The sequence below is a fragment of the Seriola lalandi genome, unplaced genomic scaffold (assembly GCF_002814215.2).
Source record: "Seriola lalandi dorsalis isolate HSWRI2012SDOR001 ecotype SW California unplaced genomic scaffold, Sedor1 jcf7180002054829, whole genome shotgun sequence".
In the NCBI taxonomy this organism is placed as follows: domain Eukaryota; kingdom Metazoa; phylum Chordata; class Actinopteri; order Carangiformes; family Carangidae; genus Seriola; species Seriola lalandi.
The window spans coordinates 1,418,798-1,435,848 of NW_019525382.1; the positions used below are offsets into that span (position 1 = coordinate 1,418,798).

The 17,051-nt window shown below is 39.6% G+C and overlaps 1 protein-coding gene across 2 annotated transcripts in view; it reads left to right on the plus strand.

The window, feature by feature from the left end:
• Positions 1-16,400, plus strand: part of arid3a (AT-rich interactive domain 3A) — a 48,641-nt gene extending 32,241 nt beyond the window's left edge. The window contains exons 4-9 of one of the 2 annotated variants that reach the window (XM_023426495.2): positions 2,325-2,397; positions 4,210-4,393; positions 5,341-5,588; positions 6,193-6,480; positions 7,794-7,883; positions 8,675-16,400. In XM_023426495.2, coding sequence (XP_023282263.1) covers positions 2,325-2,397; positions 4,210-4,393; positions 5,341-5,588; positions 6,193-6,480; positions 7,794-7,883; positions 8,675-8,826 — 1,035 coding nt within the window. In that variant the 3' untranslated portion in view covers positions 8,827-16,400. The remainder of the gene's footprint in view (positions 1-2,324; positions 2,398-4,209; positions 4,394-5,340; positions 5,589-6,192; positions 6,481-7,793; positions 7,884-8,674) is intronic. The other variant, XM_023426496.2, reaches the window with a different exon arrangement.
• The last annotated feature ends 651 nt before the right edge of the window (positions 16,401-17,051 follow it).

The window sequence follows — 17,051 nt, forward strand, 5'->3', positions numbered from 1 at the left end:
GGTAACTAAAAATGTAATTTAAAAGGCCATTTCTTATTTCGGGTATTTTCTCAGTTGGATTAATTAAAGAATAATCTAGTTCATGTAAACATAATGTGACTCTATACATGCACATCAACATTCTATTAATGCCTTAGTTGTTGGATTGTATCAGGCTGTGTAGTCTACAAATTATATAACGGACAAAATCCTGGACAAATTATTGTCCTTGTTTTCAAAAATCCTAAATACAGACACTTTGATATGCTGATGTGCGATGCATCACCAGGGGATGTTGTCATGTCATTCATCCTAGTTTTTGCAGTGAATATTTAAAAGTAAAATAGCAGAAACAGAAGGTACCAAGCTAAGAATTTAGATTATTTTTGCATCTTCATTGATACAAAGCAGGATACTGCGTCCATGTTAACAGCGAATACTGAATGAGACTAGAAACTAGATATGCATTAGTAAGACAGATACTGTGAGTGTGTTAACACAGTTGACACGTCACTGTAGGCTGCCAGCTCCCTCAGTTGGCAGGGAAACAGTGAAACTTATCAACATACTGCCTTTCAACACTGTAACGGAGCAGTCACACTTGTTTAAATTGCTGTGTTTGAACAGTCATTACATGAAAAACTCAGCTTTAATAATTAGTTTCATACCCAGTAGTGTCACTCACACTGACTGCTGGTGTCTTATGGGGAAAAAGCAGGGAAAACTGCCTTTTGTTAATTGAGGTTTTCAGCCTTTTTCTTTAAGTATTACAGGAACTAGAATACTAAACTTTACTCGTGTACTCCAGTATCTAGCTATGTCACCACATCTGCGGGACTGGAGGGATTGGGAACTGAGCATTAGCTCCCTTGTTCCCATGTGCCCCCAGAAAGCTGCTAGGGAAATGTTTGTGTGATTAGGACAGAGAGGGGGATAGAGAGTGAATAAACCAACATCGGGGGATGGGGGTCTGGAGGGTGAGGGGGTGGGGGGGCAATTTCCAAGATTTATGGCACGGCACTTCACGAAATGCATGCATCCTGTAATTAAACTCCCCTCCTGCCTCCACCAGGCCCGTACATTAGCCGGCATCCCCCACCAAACCATCCACCTCAGCCCTCAGTTCAGTTCCCTCCTACCCACTAGATAATAAGATCTTATGGCAGCTTGGCATCGCTAATAAACGCAGAAACTCTTTAGTAGGTGACGGCAGTTTGTTTCCTTTTAAACCTGTGGGTTGGGAAAAGGTGTTTTATTCCTTTTCATTGATGTAGCTTTATGGTTGGAAAGTAAGTCAGTTTGCAAATTTCAAATGTCAAATTAATGTGCTGCAACAATTAGTCAATTAATCAATAGAAAGAAAATAGATTTGCAGCGATTTTGATAGTTGATTAATGCTCACAATTATGAAGCTGGAACCAAAGAAGTTAGACGCTTGAACAATTAAGACATTTATTAAGCAATTATCAAAAAAGTTGTGTGTGTGTGTGTGTGTTTGTGTGCTCACAACATAAGGGTATATAATGGCCTCATCTACTAGCTGTGGGCGGGTGTCTGTGCACCATGGTTCCATTTCTGTGGTTTTGTTAAGAGGTGCTCATTGTACATTGTGTTTCTCAGCCTGCTATTCTCAATGACATATTACGAAACTACATTACCACAAATAAATGTGACATGTTGTTGATGAGACTTTGATGCTTCTTACGACTCGCTGTTACTGATGAGAGAGTAACCGTTAGTATTAAGTGTGTGCCACATTTTGTTGACACATAAATAGAAAAAACACTCAATGAGATATTTCACTATCACACTGGCAAACTGGATTGGAAAAACAACCACAGGCTCAATGGTCTCACTGTACTCCCCCGAGTGGGTGCCCCACTTTTACTGCTAACTTTCACTGAACTTTCCAGACCCCGGGGCCCCGCTAGCAGCTGGACCCACATCAGGTTCTCATCAGGCCAGACTGGTCCACAGCATTTCTCTGTTCCTCTCTCTCTGTCGTCTCTTCTCATGATCAGAAGAAGGCAACTGGTTGATTTCTTATGTCTGATCTTCCCGTACAACTGTCCATTTATAAGTGACCAGGTTTTATTTATTTACTTTCTGTTTGAACAGCGTGGTCATCTCACTGACACATGGTGAAGCTGTTTGTCATAGTAACAGTTATGGCATCAAGGCCCTTTTCTGTCAACTACTCGATGCATCGTTATGTGTTGAGATTGTTTTTATGACAGCTGAGCTTCCTGGTTTTGGTATTCTTATGTCAGATCTCAAACACATTTGTTGTTAGATATAAAAACATCACTCGTCTTCATCAGTCTCCCTCCTCTTCCTCTCCGCAGCTGTATGAACTGGATGGAGACCCAAAAAGGAAGGAGTTTCTAGATGACCTCTTCAGCTTCATGCAAAAAAGAGGTATGTAACTGTGCACGTGTGTATGTTTTTAATGCTATAAACCCTGCATCAGCACATCACATTTGCTCTCACTCATTAAAATACAGCGTATCCATTCAGTTTCTTTTCTGGTCGTATTATATCTCCTCAGTGTCATTGAGAAGCTCTTATTAGTTGGTTATAGAGAGGATGAACTACACCGTCTCTCTCTGACATACGACACAGTGCTGTCTACTCATCTTTCACTCAGATGGGTGGGGTCTTTATTCATTTCAGAGATGATTGCTTTATGGTCGCGTCGTTCCCAGGCTATAACTAGAAGGAACACATCGTATCAATGCCTGGGAATGGATTGGTTTACCCTCCCATCTTGTTGCATGTCCACATGGCCCTGCCTACACTTCTAGCACTACACACACACACACGCACTACACACACACACACACCCAGACACGCACTCAGAAACACTGACTCAGCCACAATGCAGGGTCTTGAATGTGTCTCCAGAAAACTCACCATCACACTTAAAAATGTGGATTGTACAACATTGTATTTGCACATGTAGGGTACGCACATGCCCAGCAGCGTATTGGAGATTATTCTCTCATAAATACCAAGCAGCGTTGGTGATTTGACAGGTTGAGTAATGGCAGATTTAATCATATCAGTGGGTTGGTGATTGACATGGGAGACAGCACACATGTGCTCACAACTGAACAACCAGTACTAAGTGTTTACACTGTCAGAGCCACTGCCAATGGGCGGGTCTGCCAAGTCATCTGTGAGAATCTGAGAGCACCATCTGCAGGCTGCACTGATAACTGATGCATTGATCCTCAACATGCAAATCAAATATCAAATATGTTTATTTAAATATGTTAAAGGTGGGCCTGAGGACTGTATTTACGATTACTCATTATTTAAAATGATGCAATTTGAAGATCAGCTTGATGAAAGCTTTGATTTTCTTTGCTGGGAAAAGAACATTTGTCACAGATTAATATAAACGTGTAGGTATTGATTTGGTCTTGTCCCAAGGCATTTTGTCTCATGCTTGGTTTGTATGTATATTGTTCAAAAACAAGAAAAACAGCCTCAGGTTGAGTAACGTCAACAAGTAAAATACTGGACAGACTTAAATGTTTAAATGTTTTCTCAAAATTCTATGAAATTTGTCAAAATTAAAAGATGTCAATTTAAAATCCTGTCATTCAATACTTATGTACCGTTGGGTATTAGAAAACAGAATCCACTCTTTTATGAATTCAATTATGATGTTTATGCAGAAATGTATCAGGGGATTCTTGTGCCCCTTGTGCTCATGTTGGTCAGTAATGAAGGCTTCAACAGTAAAATAAATTCTATAATCCATCAGTTATGCAGCCTGTGACGCTCTTCTTCCTTGTAGTCAATATTATATTTTCTGTGTCTGCAAAGGGCTTTACTTATCTACAGTCCATTGATCAGTCAGATGATTTAACATTTTATTGGACTTGCATTGGAGCTCACACTGGTCTGCTCCGTGCTGTGTATATGAAAGTTAAGAAAAAGCCTTATTATCAGCTGGAGGACAAAGAGTTTCCTGACCTAGGTAAAGCACATGTCATATATTAAATAAGGAGGTGAATAAACACCAGCTTTGATTTAAATAATGATGAATGTCATTATACCTCAGCCCTGATTCTGCGTCCTGATCAGTTTTCTTTTTTCTCTGCAGCCTATGTTCAGGAAGCTCCATGGTGTTGACATGAAAAGCAGTTTCTTGCCATGATGGTATTTTATTTCTCTCCTGACCTTTTCCCCCTGCGTGTGTGTGGGTGTGTGTGGTTCCAGGAACCCCTGTGAATCGTATTCCCATCATGGCCAAACAGGTCCTGGATCTGTACATGCTCTACAGGCTGGTAACAGAGAAGGGCGGCCTAGTGGAGGTCATCAACAAGAAACTATGGAGAGAGATCACCAAGGGACTTAACCTGCCTACCTCAATCACCAGTGCAGCCTTCACCCTTCGCACACAGTCAGTACACATGAGTGTTATTGCACCTCTAGTTGTCTTTCCTTGGTCTGAATTGTAGCTGAAAGGTTATTGGTTCGGTTTGTTTGGATTCATACTGTTAAAAACGTACAAGTAGTTGTTTATCAGACAGACGCATCATCGCAAGAGATTTCAGTTTCTATAACTTGAGGTTGCTACAGCTGTTACAGCTATCATCCTTGTGTTCTGCCCAGCGTTTCAAGCAATAGAAACTGCTGCCTATCAGATGTCAACCAACCCTTATGTTTGAGTTAATTTCCAGTGGTTTCGTTCAGATTGACTTACATTTTCAGTCTTAATCAACTGAACCACAGATATCTTCCTCTCATTATTTAGCTCAGCTCTTAATCATACAAGAAATCAAGCAACGGACGATAACTTTAAGGAGATACTTATGTCACTTAAAGTTATCGTCCGTTGTTTGATTTCTTGTATGATGAAGAGCTGCCATGTTTTATCATAGTCAGGGTATCCATGACATGATCTCTGGCTAAGTATTGTATATGTCCGTAAAGCTGGGGGACTTGGGGGTAACAAATTAATGAACAAATGGTCAAAACCAAAGCAGCAGAGACTGCCAGGTCTATGAAACTCAAAGCCCTACATTTGTTATACAGAATTCATCTTTCTGTCATCTCCAAGTGCAAACAGAGATATATTCTTGACAAAGCTGCTCCAGAGCCACAGAAAACAACATACAACTGGTTTTCACAAGCTGAATATAACTCATTATGAGAGAAGTGATCCTGGTGTGTAACATTGGTGGAGTGCCACTTTAATTTCACCACCCAGAAATGAGCTTAAACCTTTTATATTTTATATATATTCAACTTTCAGCAGTAGGCTAGACAGTAATGTCTCAGATAGACTGAGTTCAGGATGTCTCAGTGTGAAGGACTTTTTAGTTAAATACATTGCGTTCCTCGCAGATACATGAAGTACCTGTACCCGTATGAATGTGATAAGAGGGGTCTGAGCAACCCCAACGAGCTCCAGGCAGCCATCGACAGTAATCGGCGGGAGGGCCGACGACAGAGCTTTGGCAGCTCCCTCTTCACCTACTCACCCAATGGGACACCCACCATGCTGTCCTCGCCGAAGCTCCCCACGCCCAGTGTGGGCCTGACGGTGGGCACCAACGGGGCCTCACTGACCCCCATCCAGAAGATCAAGAAAGGTGAAATTTGTTAATTATGCTGCTATTTATTGTTGGAGAACTGTCATGTTGGAAATTGAAGATTTTGGAAGCATGAAAGAGATTTTGAGTCATCAAAACATTTAATGACTGATTGAAGATTTTTGTTTGTCTTCTTTTTTTACATCACGGTAAACGTATGAATGTGTTATTGCCATAAGATCCTGATTTACAGTATTCCACAAATTGTAATCCCAAGGAAGTGAAAAGTTAAATGAGGGAACATGGTTTCATCTCTCTGCTCATTTTACCTTTATATACCTTTACACATCCAGGATTAACAAATCAATCCTCAAACTTCAAAAGAACGAAGTTAGCTGGATGAGAATTAACAGGATAATTTAAGCCTGATAAAAGTTAGCCAGAATTATTTAAACACAGACCCCTGGTCAACAGTATATAGAGTCTCAAATCTGCATCTTCACCATTTCATGGGAATGAAAAAATTATTAACAGACCTTAACCAGGGACAACACCATGTGCATCTTAGACCAACTGTTCTCTGTCAGGGAGGAATGTCATTTATATCTTGATAACCCATCATACTCAGTTCTCCCTTCTGTCCCTTTTTGTGCTGTTTGACAAGAAGAGGGAGGCCAGCCGCTGCCGGGAGTCGGTGTGGCTCGTTTGCCAGTGGGGGCCTTTGCGGGTCACTCGGTGGCTGCTGTGCAGGCAGCGGCAGCCCAGGCAGCGATGGCAGCTCAGGTGGCAGCTCTGGAGCAGCTGAGGGACAAACTGGAGGCCGGCGAGCCTCCAGAGAAAAAGATGGCGCTGCCGGCCGAGGAACACCACCGACTGCTGCAGAGAGCGCTGCAACACAACCTGCTGGCCATGACCGCCCAGATACCCATGAACATCCGCATCAACAACCAAGGTACTGATCACACAGGGAAGTTTCTGATCTATTCAGCTGACATGAGTAATACAAAACAACCAGTCAGACGTGATTTTCATGTTTTCACATTAGAAGGAGAAAGTCCTCCACTATCTTATCAACATGAGACAAAAATGTGAACCAGCTTTTTTCCCATCTGCTGAGTTTCAGTTTAAAATTCCTTCTTTAGAGAGGTTTCTAATTCTATCTAACAGATTTTTGTCTCAACTTTGTTGTCAAATTAAACAGTATTTTCAAATCTATAATAACTTTTGGGAAAATTATACTGCCCTGTCTAAAAGATCTCATCCTTGCTCTGACAATTAATATTAGTGTTTTTAACTCTGCTTAATCTCAAGTTAATACACATTCATCTGTTTCCATCAGAGTGACAGCACATAGGAATAGGGTCATTTGTTTCAACAGACATCAATAATATGCATATCGTCCACGTGAAAATTTAATTTTAACCCCTAGTGATGAAGGACATTGCCTAAAGGTAATGTGGACATGCATGACACAAGAGAGTGTAGGGTGGTGACTTGAGGAATCTGAAAATCCATAATCATGTGCTCAGAAGTACAATAATCAAGCAGCACAAAGTATATTCTTCCAGAAAAATCTTTCTCTTTCAAGATGGTTAATCAAACAAAAACCTGCTCTGAGTCTAAGGTTATTTACAACATTGACCAGTTTCTGTCTTGTGGTTTGCTTTACATCCAACTTGTGTTTTTCTGCTATGTTCTTTCATTAAGGGTCTTAATCAGCTGAAAAGAGACGAGTGCACATCAGTATAAATACATCATGCCTGCTGTGGGTTTACTACAGAATTTATATGAGCTGAATTTCACACATTCTTGCTCTTACTGACAGTTAGTGTCTCAACACTTTCTTGTCATCTTAGCACCAACCACAACACCCAGCAGTGAGGAAGTAGCCTATAGCATGCCTATATGTTGCCCTGTTTAGCTCATGGAAGCACCATGCATGTACACAGTCATACAGAATGTGCGTGTTTGTGCGGGGATTCCCTTCTGCAGGTATGCACTTTGATCTTATAGCACAGCTTTTCTGGGTTACTGTCTATCTGATTGAACACACAAACTGTTTCTCAGTACTGATGATACAGGTGACTTCAGAGAAATGTTTAACTGGACATTTTTGCAAATTCACTCACAAAGTTCCTTTTCTGAGAGATATTATTGGAGTAGTGTTATGGAGACATCTAGCACAGTCGTTACGTTAAATAAAACTAAAATGTAAGTTAAAAGTTTTGTTAACACAGCTTCACTCTCTGCTTGTCTTTCTAACAGACGGCAGGCAGGACTCAGCCCTGAACCTCACCACCAACGGCACAAACAGCATCAGCATGTCAGTAGAGCTCAATGGAGTAGTGTACACTGGTGAGTATCGCTGTCATGTTACATGATGAAACTTGGGGTGATTTTGTAACATCTGTTCAGGGACTATGGATGAACTCTGGCACATTTATTACACGTTATTAAAAATGCACTATCCCTGATAGATAAACCAATAAATAAGTGAAAGAACAGTTTCATGGTGAACAACAGCCAGGTGAAGTTACTGTGACAGTGAGGGATTATGCTTGAAAATAAGTCATTTGTATGATGTGTTGTCTGACCCGAATTTATACACAGGTAAAGTGACAGAAATAGTTGTAAAGAATGAAAAGGGAAGACTAGAGCAGGACGTTCCGTCCTTTGCTGCTTTTTCACCTCTGTGCACCGCAGCGTCAAGTCAGCGTGAGTGTCCAACACTGAAAAGGTGTGAGGGGAGGGGGGGGTGTCTGACGCTACTGGACCGCTTGAGGTTGCTGCGGTTGGTACCATAGTGCTTTTTAAGAAGACCAGCACTGGGTGCTGGGTAGATGGATAAACTTTTGTTCTCCAAGAAATACTTTAGCCATGTAAAACCACACTTTGTCCTTTTTACACTTGTGTTTTTGTACGGACTAAACAAACAAGATACGTTGTGATAAGCTTTGTGCTAAACTAGGCTAATTTCCTCTCAGCTCCAACTCCAATTTCTCCTCTGACACTCTAATAAATGTATTTTCAAAAATGTTGAACTTTTCCTTTTAAGTTAAATTTTTAAATAGAGATTAAATTAAACAGGAAATACTTTGTGCTTTGTAACTTTAAGTTCTGTGTTTCTTGTGTCTTTTCCTATCTAGGCGTTCTTTTTGCTCAGGCAGCAGCAGGGTCGGCCTCATCTGGTGCGTCTGGATTGTCTGTCTCCAACTCGGCAATCAGCGGTCGTGCTGCCACTCAGCAGCAGGAGAACACACCTACCTCAATCTCAACCTCCAGCAACCCGTTGTCTTAACAAACCCACAGCCTTTCCCCTTTATTTTTTTATTTTTATGTTTTTTTCAAATTACCACGCTAAGTAAAGCCAAAAATCAACCTCATTTTCTACATCATCTATGCCAAAAAAGAGAAAAACCATAAACCGTACAGGAAGACACAAACTGAAACTCAGATCACTTGAAGTACACTATCTCAGGTTTTCTCTCACAAACTCACCTCTTTTGTTCTTCATAGCCAAAATAATTTTGAAAAAAAAATAACCCAACTGAGAGCCAGTATATGCTAAACAAATATGTATGCACAACCTGTGAATTATTTATTTCTGCATAAATGTACAGATTATCAGAGAACAAAAGAGTTGGTAATAACTAGGAAGGGCAATGCACTGTTTACACACACAAACACAGCTACTGACTGACAGCGATATTTTATCCTCTAGGGGAGAGATTTTTTTTATTTTATTTTAACTTTTCAGTGTCATTATTATCATTATTGTTATTCTCTATTGTGTTTATCATTTAAATCTTTAACAATCCTCTCACTGCAGGAAAAAAAATCTATATATTTAGAATTCTATTAAAAAAAAAAAGAAATATGAATATCATCTATTTTTAATCAGAAAAGCTTTAAAGGTATATGTTGTTTCTTCAGGGCATATAACCATGTACCGTTGTGACCTCATTTTGTGTAAAACCTTATAACCTTATTCACATGGCAGCCAGTTTGGATCTCTATGTGGAAGAGTGAGTCTGGTGCAGGTATTCACTCCTGTTGTGTACCGAGATACACATCATATCTACGCCACAGATTCTCCAGTGAAATGCAAATTTGAAATGGCTGGACCTCAAGAATCTGCACGGATATTGGTTGACTTTTTAATATATTTGGTCCATTTTTGAGCGCTACCAGAGTTGAGGTAGTAGCTAGTTAGCTCGAATGCTACGTAGCTGACGCCCCTGCTGAATTCACACAGTTGTTATGGTTGCTCTTCCTGAAACAGCTGGCTATCTAAAAATCCTCACCTGTTAGTTGACATAAGGCCAGTTCAATACATATCTATGGCAATCATGCAGGTGCATCGTCAAGCTTAGTGTTCAAAATGGTTGTTTGTACAGTTGTGCAGGTGGGCAAATGAACTAAAGCATCCACACGCAGGACTTTCCGAGCCTCAGCGGCGTCCAAATGACTGCTCCTCTTGCTGTTTGGGCGTCAGATTTTCTGTGAGTAGCATGTTTTCCATTGTTCTCAGGTGTCCGTCTGCTCATCACATTGAACAATATCCCCCGGTCTTCTATCACACTTGACGAAGCAATGCTTTTCCGCATCTATCCCTGCAGAAAGATCAGTTTTTATCTTTTTTTATGACTTGGCCTTCTAGTGGAGTGATTGTCTTAAAGTCAGATGCATGTATGTATTTGTAGATAAAAGCCCTTCAGGAAACAGGGAAACTCTGATTTCCTGTCTTGAATTTACAAGAGTCGAGCGTCCGCTAAATCTTTGTAACTGTGGTGACACTCACATGGACAATCAGATGTCAGGAGACGCAGTCTGAGCTTCAGAAGATACTTACCCTGACAATTATTTCAGCTCATATCTGATGTTCTGTTGTTGTTGTTTTTTTTTTTTTTCTTGTATCATAGATTACAGATGCTTTTGTTTTTTGTTTCAGCTTTGTGTTTTTGCATGACTTCTGATCCAAGTGCTTCTTATCCTGTGCTGTGATGAGGACAGGGTCACCTATTCTCATAGCTCGCCACCTATCAAGGATAATACAGAGAATGTCTTGTGATGTTCTGACTGTTTTTAAACGTTGCTTAATTGGGGCTTTTGATAATGTAGCGCTTGCTTGTGTCTTAGTGTTTGCACAAACACTCACTGCAGTTGGATTTGTAACAGGTTAAATCTGCCACAGCGGAGACACCATGTTACCTCATAAGTAGTTGTGTCTCTGCATTTTGAAGTAGATCAATCATTCAGCTTTTTGAACTTTAACCTGTGTTACCTCCCTGGACTGTTGGCTGTGAAAGATTGTTACTCAACCCCTTCGACCCCACCCCTAAACAAAGCAGCCTCATTCCTACTGACGTTAGGAAGTAAATCAGGCTTTGTATGTGGGTTCTGTTCTGAGGCCTTAACACAGCATGAGATGACCAGAGTGCGAGCAGTACCTCCTTCTAATCAGTTTTTACTGTTTCAGTCAAATATCACCAGATGGCTGACGAGGCTTTGATTCTGGACTTGCTGCTCGGTGGGAAATCGCCACCAGCTGCTACACAAACACTGGTCTGTTTTAGAAAGTACTCTTTATACTCAAATAGCCAACAACTCTCATTCAAAAACACAAACATAAAATGCTCAATAGCTAAAGAGTACAAATAAAATGGATTTTTTCCTCCTTAGAAAAGAAAATTAGAGCTTTAGTTGGATTTTAAAAATGTTTTTCAGAGACAGAAACAGGATCTCATTGGTTGAGTTGTATCTTAATGACACGAAGAACCACAGTTTTCCCATAATGATTAAGTTCAAGGTTACTTTAGTGACTGGTCAAGTTATTAACAGAAACCTGGAACATGAATCATATTTGTTTTAGATGTAAATCTCCTGACAAAGCTAGTTTGTGACTCACTTATTCAGAAGGCCAGACCAGTTTAATGAACACCACCCTGCGCCCACCTATAGGCAAGAAATGTAACAGCAGCAACAGTTTTGACCTGCAGAAGAAGACATGCCGATGTCACCACCCTCAGGCATTGATGCAACAGCTGCACTCTACGTAGCTGCTGTTTTGTATGTATGTGCCTGAGGTTTTAAAATTGGCAGCCAAGACAAAAACGTACTTGTGCTTTGCAAGTTGATGCAATTTTGGCTTTGGCGTGGCTCATACAGCCACACAGGGTAAAAACATAAAAACGGAACATCATTGTGTGACATTGAGCTGCAGTGGTTATTAAATGTAACTCAGCTCGTGGTTGTACAACACCAAATATAGAAAGTTCTCAAGTGTGTTAACGAAGTTCATTTTGCCAGTTTATAATAACAAATGCAAAACAAACAAACCCAAACATCAGTTCTACAGAGGAGAACCTGTTGTAACTTGTTGCCTGCAGGTGGCACAAGAGTCAAAACTGTGACAGCTGTCACCTGCCTGACTTGTAGCTGGTGCAGCTTGGACCGGCTTTAAGTGCACCTGCATTTCTGAAACTGCTGCTGCTGTGACTCTACAACAGTTTGCATCAGTGGCACTGCGTGTTCTCGTTCATACAACAGGGTTAGAGTGAATGCTAGCTTAATCTACGATAATATCTATGCCAAGCGGCAAACCAAGATAAAAGTTTCCTCCTCTCCTACCTCTGCATTTTGTCTTCGCTTCTTAAAAACAGCAACTCTTTGGCTCTGACCACAGAAGTTTATTTCAACCAATGAAGTCGTTTTTAAGTCTGAGAAGCATTTGCAGAAGTGAAACTCCAGTTTGTGCAAGATTAACGCTTTCTGTCAACAGCCTTATGTAGGTGGGAGACAATAGAAAGATAGGTTTATTTTTTTATTTGTGAGCAGCTTGCAGCTTACTTCTCTGTGGAGGAGTAATTTCACAGATACAGGACAGACGGATGTTTACATGATGAATTAAGTTATTTGGGGAAGAGGTAGTTGTTTTGCAGCTGTGGCTGTGAAGTCAGCTAGCAGACCAATCAGACCTCAACCATTTTGCCTTTTTAAAATGCAAATGGCATTCATGCAGTTTTGACATATGATGGAGCCTGATTTCAAGATTCAACAACCTATTTGAAATATTTATCAGTGTAGGTCTGTGTCAGAGGAGTTCAGTACATTTCTACGCTGAAAAATGTAGGTAGCATGTTAAACAGGCAGTGCCTTCTGATGCTGCCTCGTGGACAAGTGAGTCAGTGCAGAGACACACACTACGGCTAATCTGTCCTCTTTACATTTGATAGACAAATCTATCCGAAGCATTATGCAGTGTAGCTACATATATATCTTAAAAATCACTGAAATTGACATCTTTTTCTCTCAGTCCGGGTCTTACAGTTTTGGCAAAAAACACTTATTTTGCTTCATTTATAACAGTTATAGTGAATTAACTTTGAAAAAACAATATTTGTTTAGATCTGTAGGCTGCAGATAGCTGGGTTAAGATTGGCTTTGGACATGTTATTTTGAGGGAAGCTCTCAGTCATACTGCCTTAGAGAGTGGTAACTACAGAAACAAGCAGAGTTTCTTAGCACGTGTAACAGATACATGAGCTGTAAAACATTAATTTTATGTCTTTTAAAATCATTATTACTCCGTGTCACAGAACTTACATGAAACCTAAAAAAAAAAAAAACATTTAGATACTAATGTTACCTTTTATATTTGGGCAGGAGAAATGGAAAAGCCATAAGCCACAAATAAAATGGGTTCTGCCTATTTGAACTAATAACTTAGTTTCGTAAATTCATCTTTAATGAAATGCATCATGAATATTTGATTTAAAGGTCGAGAAACCACATGATTTAAGATTTAAGATTTAGCTATTTTCTTATAAAAAAAAGTCAGTTACAAAGATTTTTGTGCATCAAAATGAATTTTTCAATTCCAGGAAGCAGGAAAATTTGGATAGCTTCAGCTAAAGGCTATCCCACCAGCTAGCTTTTAACTCGGCTTCGATCAAACACGTAGCTACTGTGTGTTGCCTTTGTAGGGCTGCGTGATCTCCACAGTAATGGTGGTGTATACATGCTATGCTGAAAAGGACCTAGGGTGAAAAAACAAACATGAAAGAAATCACTTTAAGCTCTTTTAGTCAGCTCAGTTGCACACAGAAAAACCTTACATTTCCCTCCATGTCTCTGTCTCTTCATGAGTAGCAGATGTCACAGTTGCTGGTAATGGCTGACAATCAAATAGAGACATGCTGTGGCTGAAAGCTTTGGTTTGGAGGGGGAGGCTGCTGGAGAAAGCGAAATTCAATCAATCCCAATCTAAAGGATCAACATTGCTTCTTTAGATTTGACCCTGTGACCTTTTGACCTCTGAGGCAACATTCAAGCACCTGCCCCCCTTCACCGGATCCATGTTTATCGTATATCTATTGACCGGCCCTGCGAGATATTTGCATTTGAACAGTGGATGTACTGCAGCTCTCTCTGTCTCTCTGTGCGCGGCAGCATCTTCAGGGAAGGATGGCATAATTGTGTGGTAGTGACAATCAGGGGACGTTATGACAACACTGTATACCTCCAAACACTTTGACATCCCTTCAACCACAATCAAGCCCCGTTACTACCTCAAAGACTAAAAGCTTTGGCAGATCTCTTTGCTTCAGCCACAACAGAGAATCCTGTTGAAGGCTTTGTTCATGCAGGAAAACCGACCAAGATGTTGTTGATGCTGGTTTATAAAGAGTTCGGTTTGACTATGAAAGAGATTGTAAAGACCACAGACAATCAGATTACAGCTAAAATTCGACTTGTACCTTTAATTAATAACCATTTTAGAAAGGGGAATCGGTGATGTTAAGGTAGTTTAGAAGCTGCCACCCCTGTAGTAAGAGCTCCCCTCAGTGGAGATTTTCGTTATGACAATAAAACAGTTTAGCTTTCCTAGATGGAAAAACTTAAAGGTTTGATTGAAGGCTGCAAAGACTCACTTTCCTTCAGTATGGTCATTTATGGCAAAGAAATGACATATTTTCAGTGTTCATATCTTCATTTCCTCCCAGTGTTTCCAGAGTTTTCTTCTTGTTGAGGTGAAATGGCATTTAAATATTCATGGGACACTTTAAAAATCAGTTGTGTCAGTAGCTCTTTAAGGTATTTGAATTAAGAATTCATTCACAAATTGAAAACACAATCAGTAAAGAATCGATAATCAAACTACCTGTCTTGTCTGTTTCTCTGTATCTGTGGTCATTAGTTTAGACACTTTGCATCTACAGTTCTTGGCTTTAATTTTTATTTGTCAAAGTTACATTATTGTTGTGTGGTAATGCAGTTAAAAGCTTGGATTGATTTCTAAAAGTCTGCTTGTTTGGTGCGTTCATGTGCTGTTGTACAGATCGGAACAATGACTTAGCCGGACTAATTTTCTTACTAAGCATTTTGTTTGTCTTGGAGTTTGATTTCCTGACAGTAAAAGTAGTAAATCTAGTGCTGCTCGAGTCAACTCCCTGTCGGAGCTTCTGATCAGCACAAAACCCTCTCCGTCAAAAATGTCATAACATAAAAGATCATTACTTTCAGGTGTTTTTTCTTGAAACATTGCTGCTTTTACTCCCGACAGAGCTGTAGCTAAAATAACCTCTTGAAAACTTACCAGGTCCAGAGCGTCTTGCATGGAAAATTGACTCAGACTCCTGTTCCCCACATGCTGCCGACATGGAAATTTTGCCAGAACATTTACGGGTTATGGTGCATGTGGGTTCGGGGGGTTTTGACTGAACTTCACCACTGACTTTACCTCCATCAGGTGGACTGTGGAGAAGGGAATATGATGATGAGAAAATAACAAGATGCCTTCTGCTGTGACAATTGTTGTATGAATTAACCTGTATTAATAAAATTCATTAAATAGATTATTTCTGAAATATGGCTTATTAGGGCTCTGGATTATATCATGTTTATATTGTTTGTTTCGTTTTTTGCTTTGCTTTTGCTTTTTTTTTGGATATGCTGTAGCAACCCTGGCACACAGAGATTACATGTAGAGCAGATTTATTAATATAGTGATTATAATGATAATGTGATTACCTTAGGGAAGCATGTGATGTAATGTGTGTGCGTGGGTTTCACATGCGTCTGTGTGTCAACTTCAGAACTGAAACAAGGCTTTGTCGCTTGTCTCTTACAACTTCTTCTCAGGAAAATCTACCTCTGCCTCCAGTTTGATGCATTTAACCCAGTGAGGGCTCGAGTTACAGTGTAGTGGGTACACAAAGAGGGCGTGAGGGCTCACACCAGGGTCCGAAATGAACTCCAACATACCATAATAGTTTCTTAGATATGAACACAGTTTCCTGGTAGTACACATGAGATTGTAATATTGTGATGTATTTATGACATTATAAGTGGTGGATATAAATATATAAATAAATATCCTTAACAGATTTTTTTTCACCCTGGTTGGTGAACTAAAAGGTTCATTTTGGACACTGAGGTGGCTTTCTCTCTGCTTCTCTCTCTCTGTGTTACAGGTTCGTAACACTTCTGCTGTTTAGTTCATTTGAGCACCAACAACAGGGAACCTCCAGCTCAACAGCTAAATACTACTAGTGCTACAGCAAGTACTGCCTCAAGTACCACTGTTAGTACTGCAAGTCGTTTTTCAGTCTGTTCTATTAATGTGTGCTTATTCCTCTTTTTTCTATATATGATTACATTTTTGATGAATGGGATGTTTCCCGGTAACCACGGTAACAGTGAAGTGGCGGCGGGCAATGCAACTGTTTTTCTTTTTGTTTGTTTTCCTTTTTTCTCTTTGTTTTTTTGAAGGGTGGAGAGCTATTCTTGCCTATTTACTCAATCTGTGTTTGTGTGAATACTTTTATTTTGAATCTGAAATTAATAAAATATCACCTTTCTTAAATGTCAGCAGAGCTTTGGATGTTTTTTATAAGTTAGCAAACCTGTTAATGAGTATATTTTAAAATGTTATATGTTCCTTCCCTTTTAGATGGTTAGGTTATCTAAGTCTTTCATTAAAATGTGGTCATTATGTACTTATTCACACTGATGTTGTCTCCAAAAAGTGACTAGGCTATCAAAGACTTAGTGCCTTTGTCTTAGTCTTTCAACAAATGATTTTAGTTAACTGGAGAAAAACTTACTTACTTACCCAAAACATATATAACTACAACTTTACACATGTATTGGAAAGGAGCATTGATACTGAGTAGATTGACAATCAACAAAAAGAAGAGACTAATAGATTTGTGCTAATCACAGTGGTCATATATTGTATATTAGTAGCCTAAACTTTTCCCACTTTAAACAATAATAGCAAGTGATGGAAGTTTTCAAATCCTCTAAAAGTGGAAATACTGGAATATAAAATATTAAATGACAACAAAAAGTCTTGCATTCAAAGTAAGTAAATTTAAAAATGTGTTATGTAAAATATTTCCCGTCACGTCTTTATTATTGTTATGATATTAAATTCATATTATTACTGATTGTTGTAGATGGTCGACCCCTAACCCTAACCCTTTGCTGTTGAGTCGTAATCTATAACAAAGCATCATG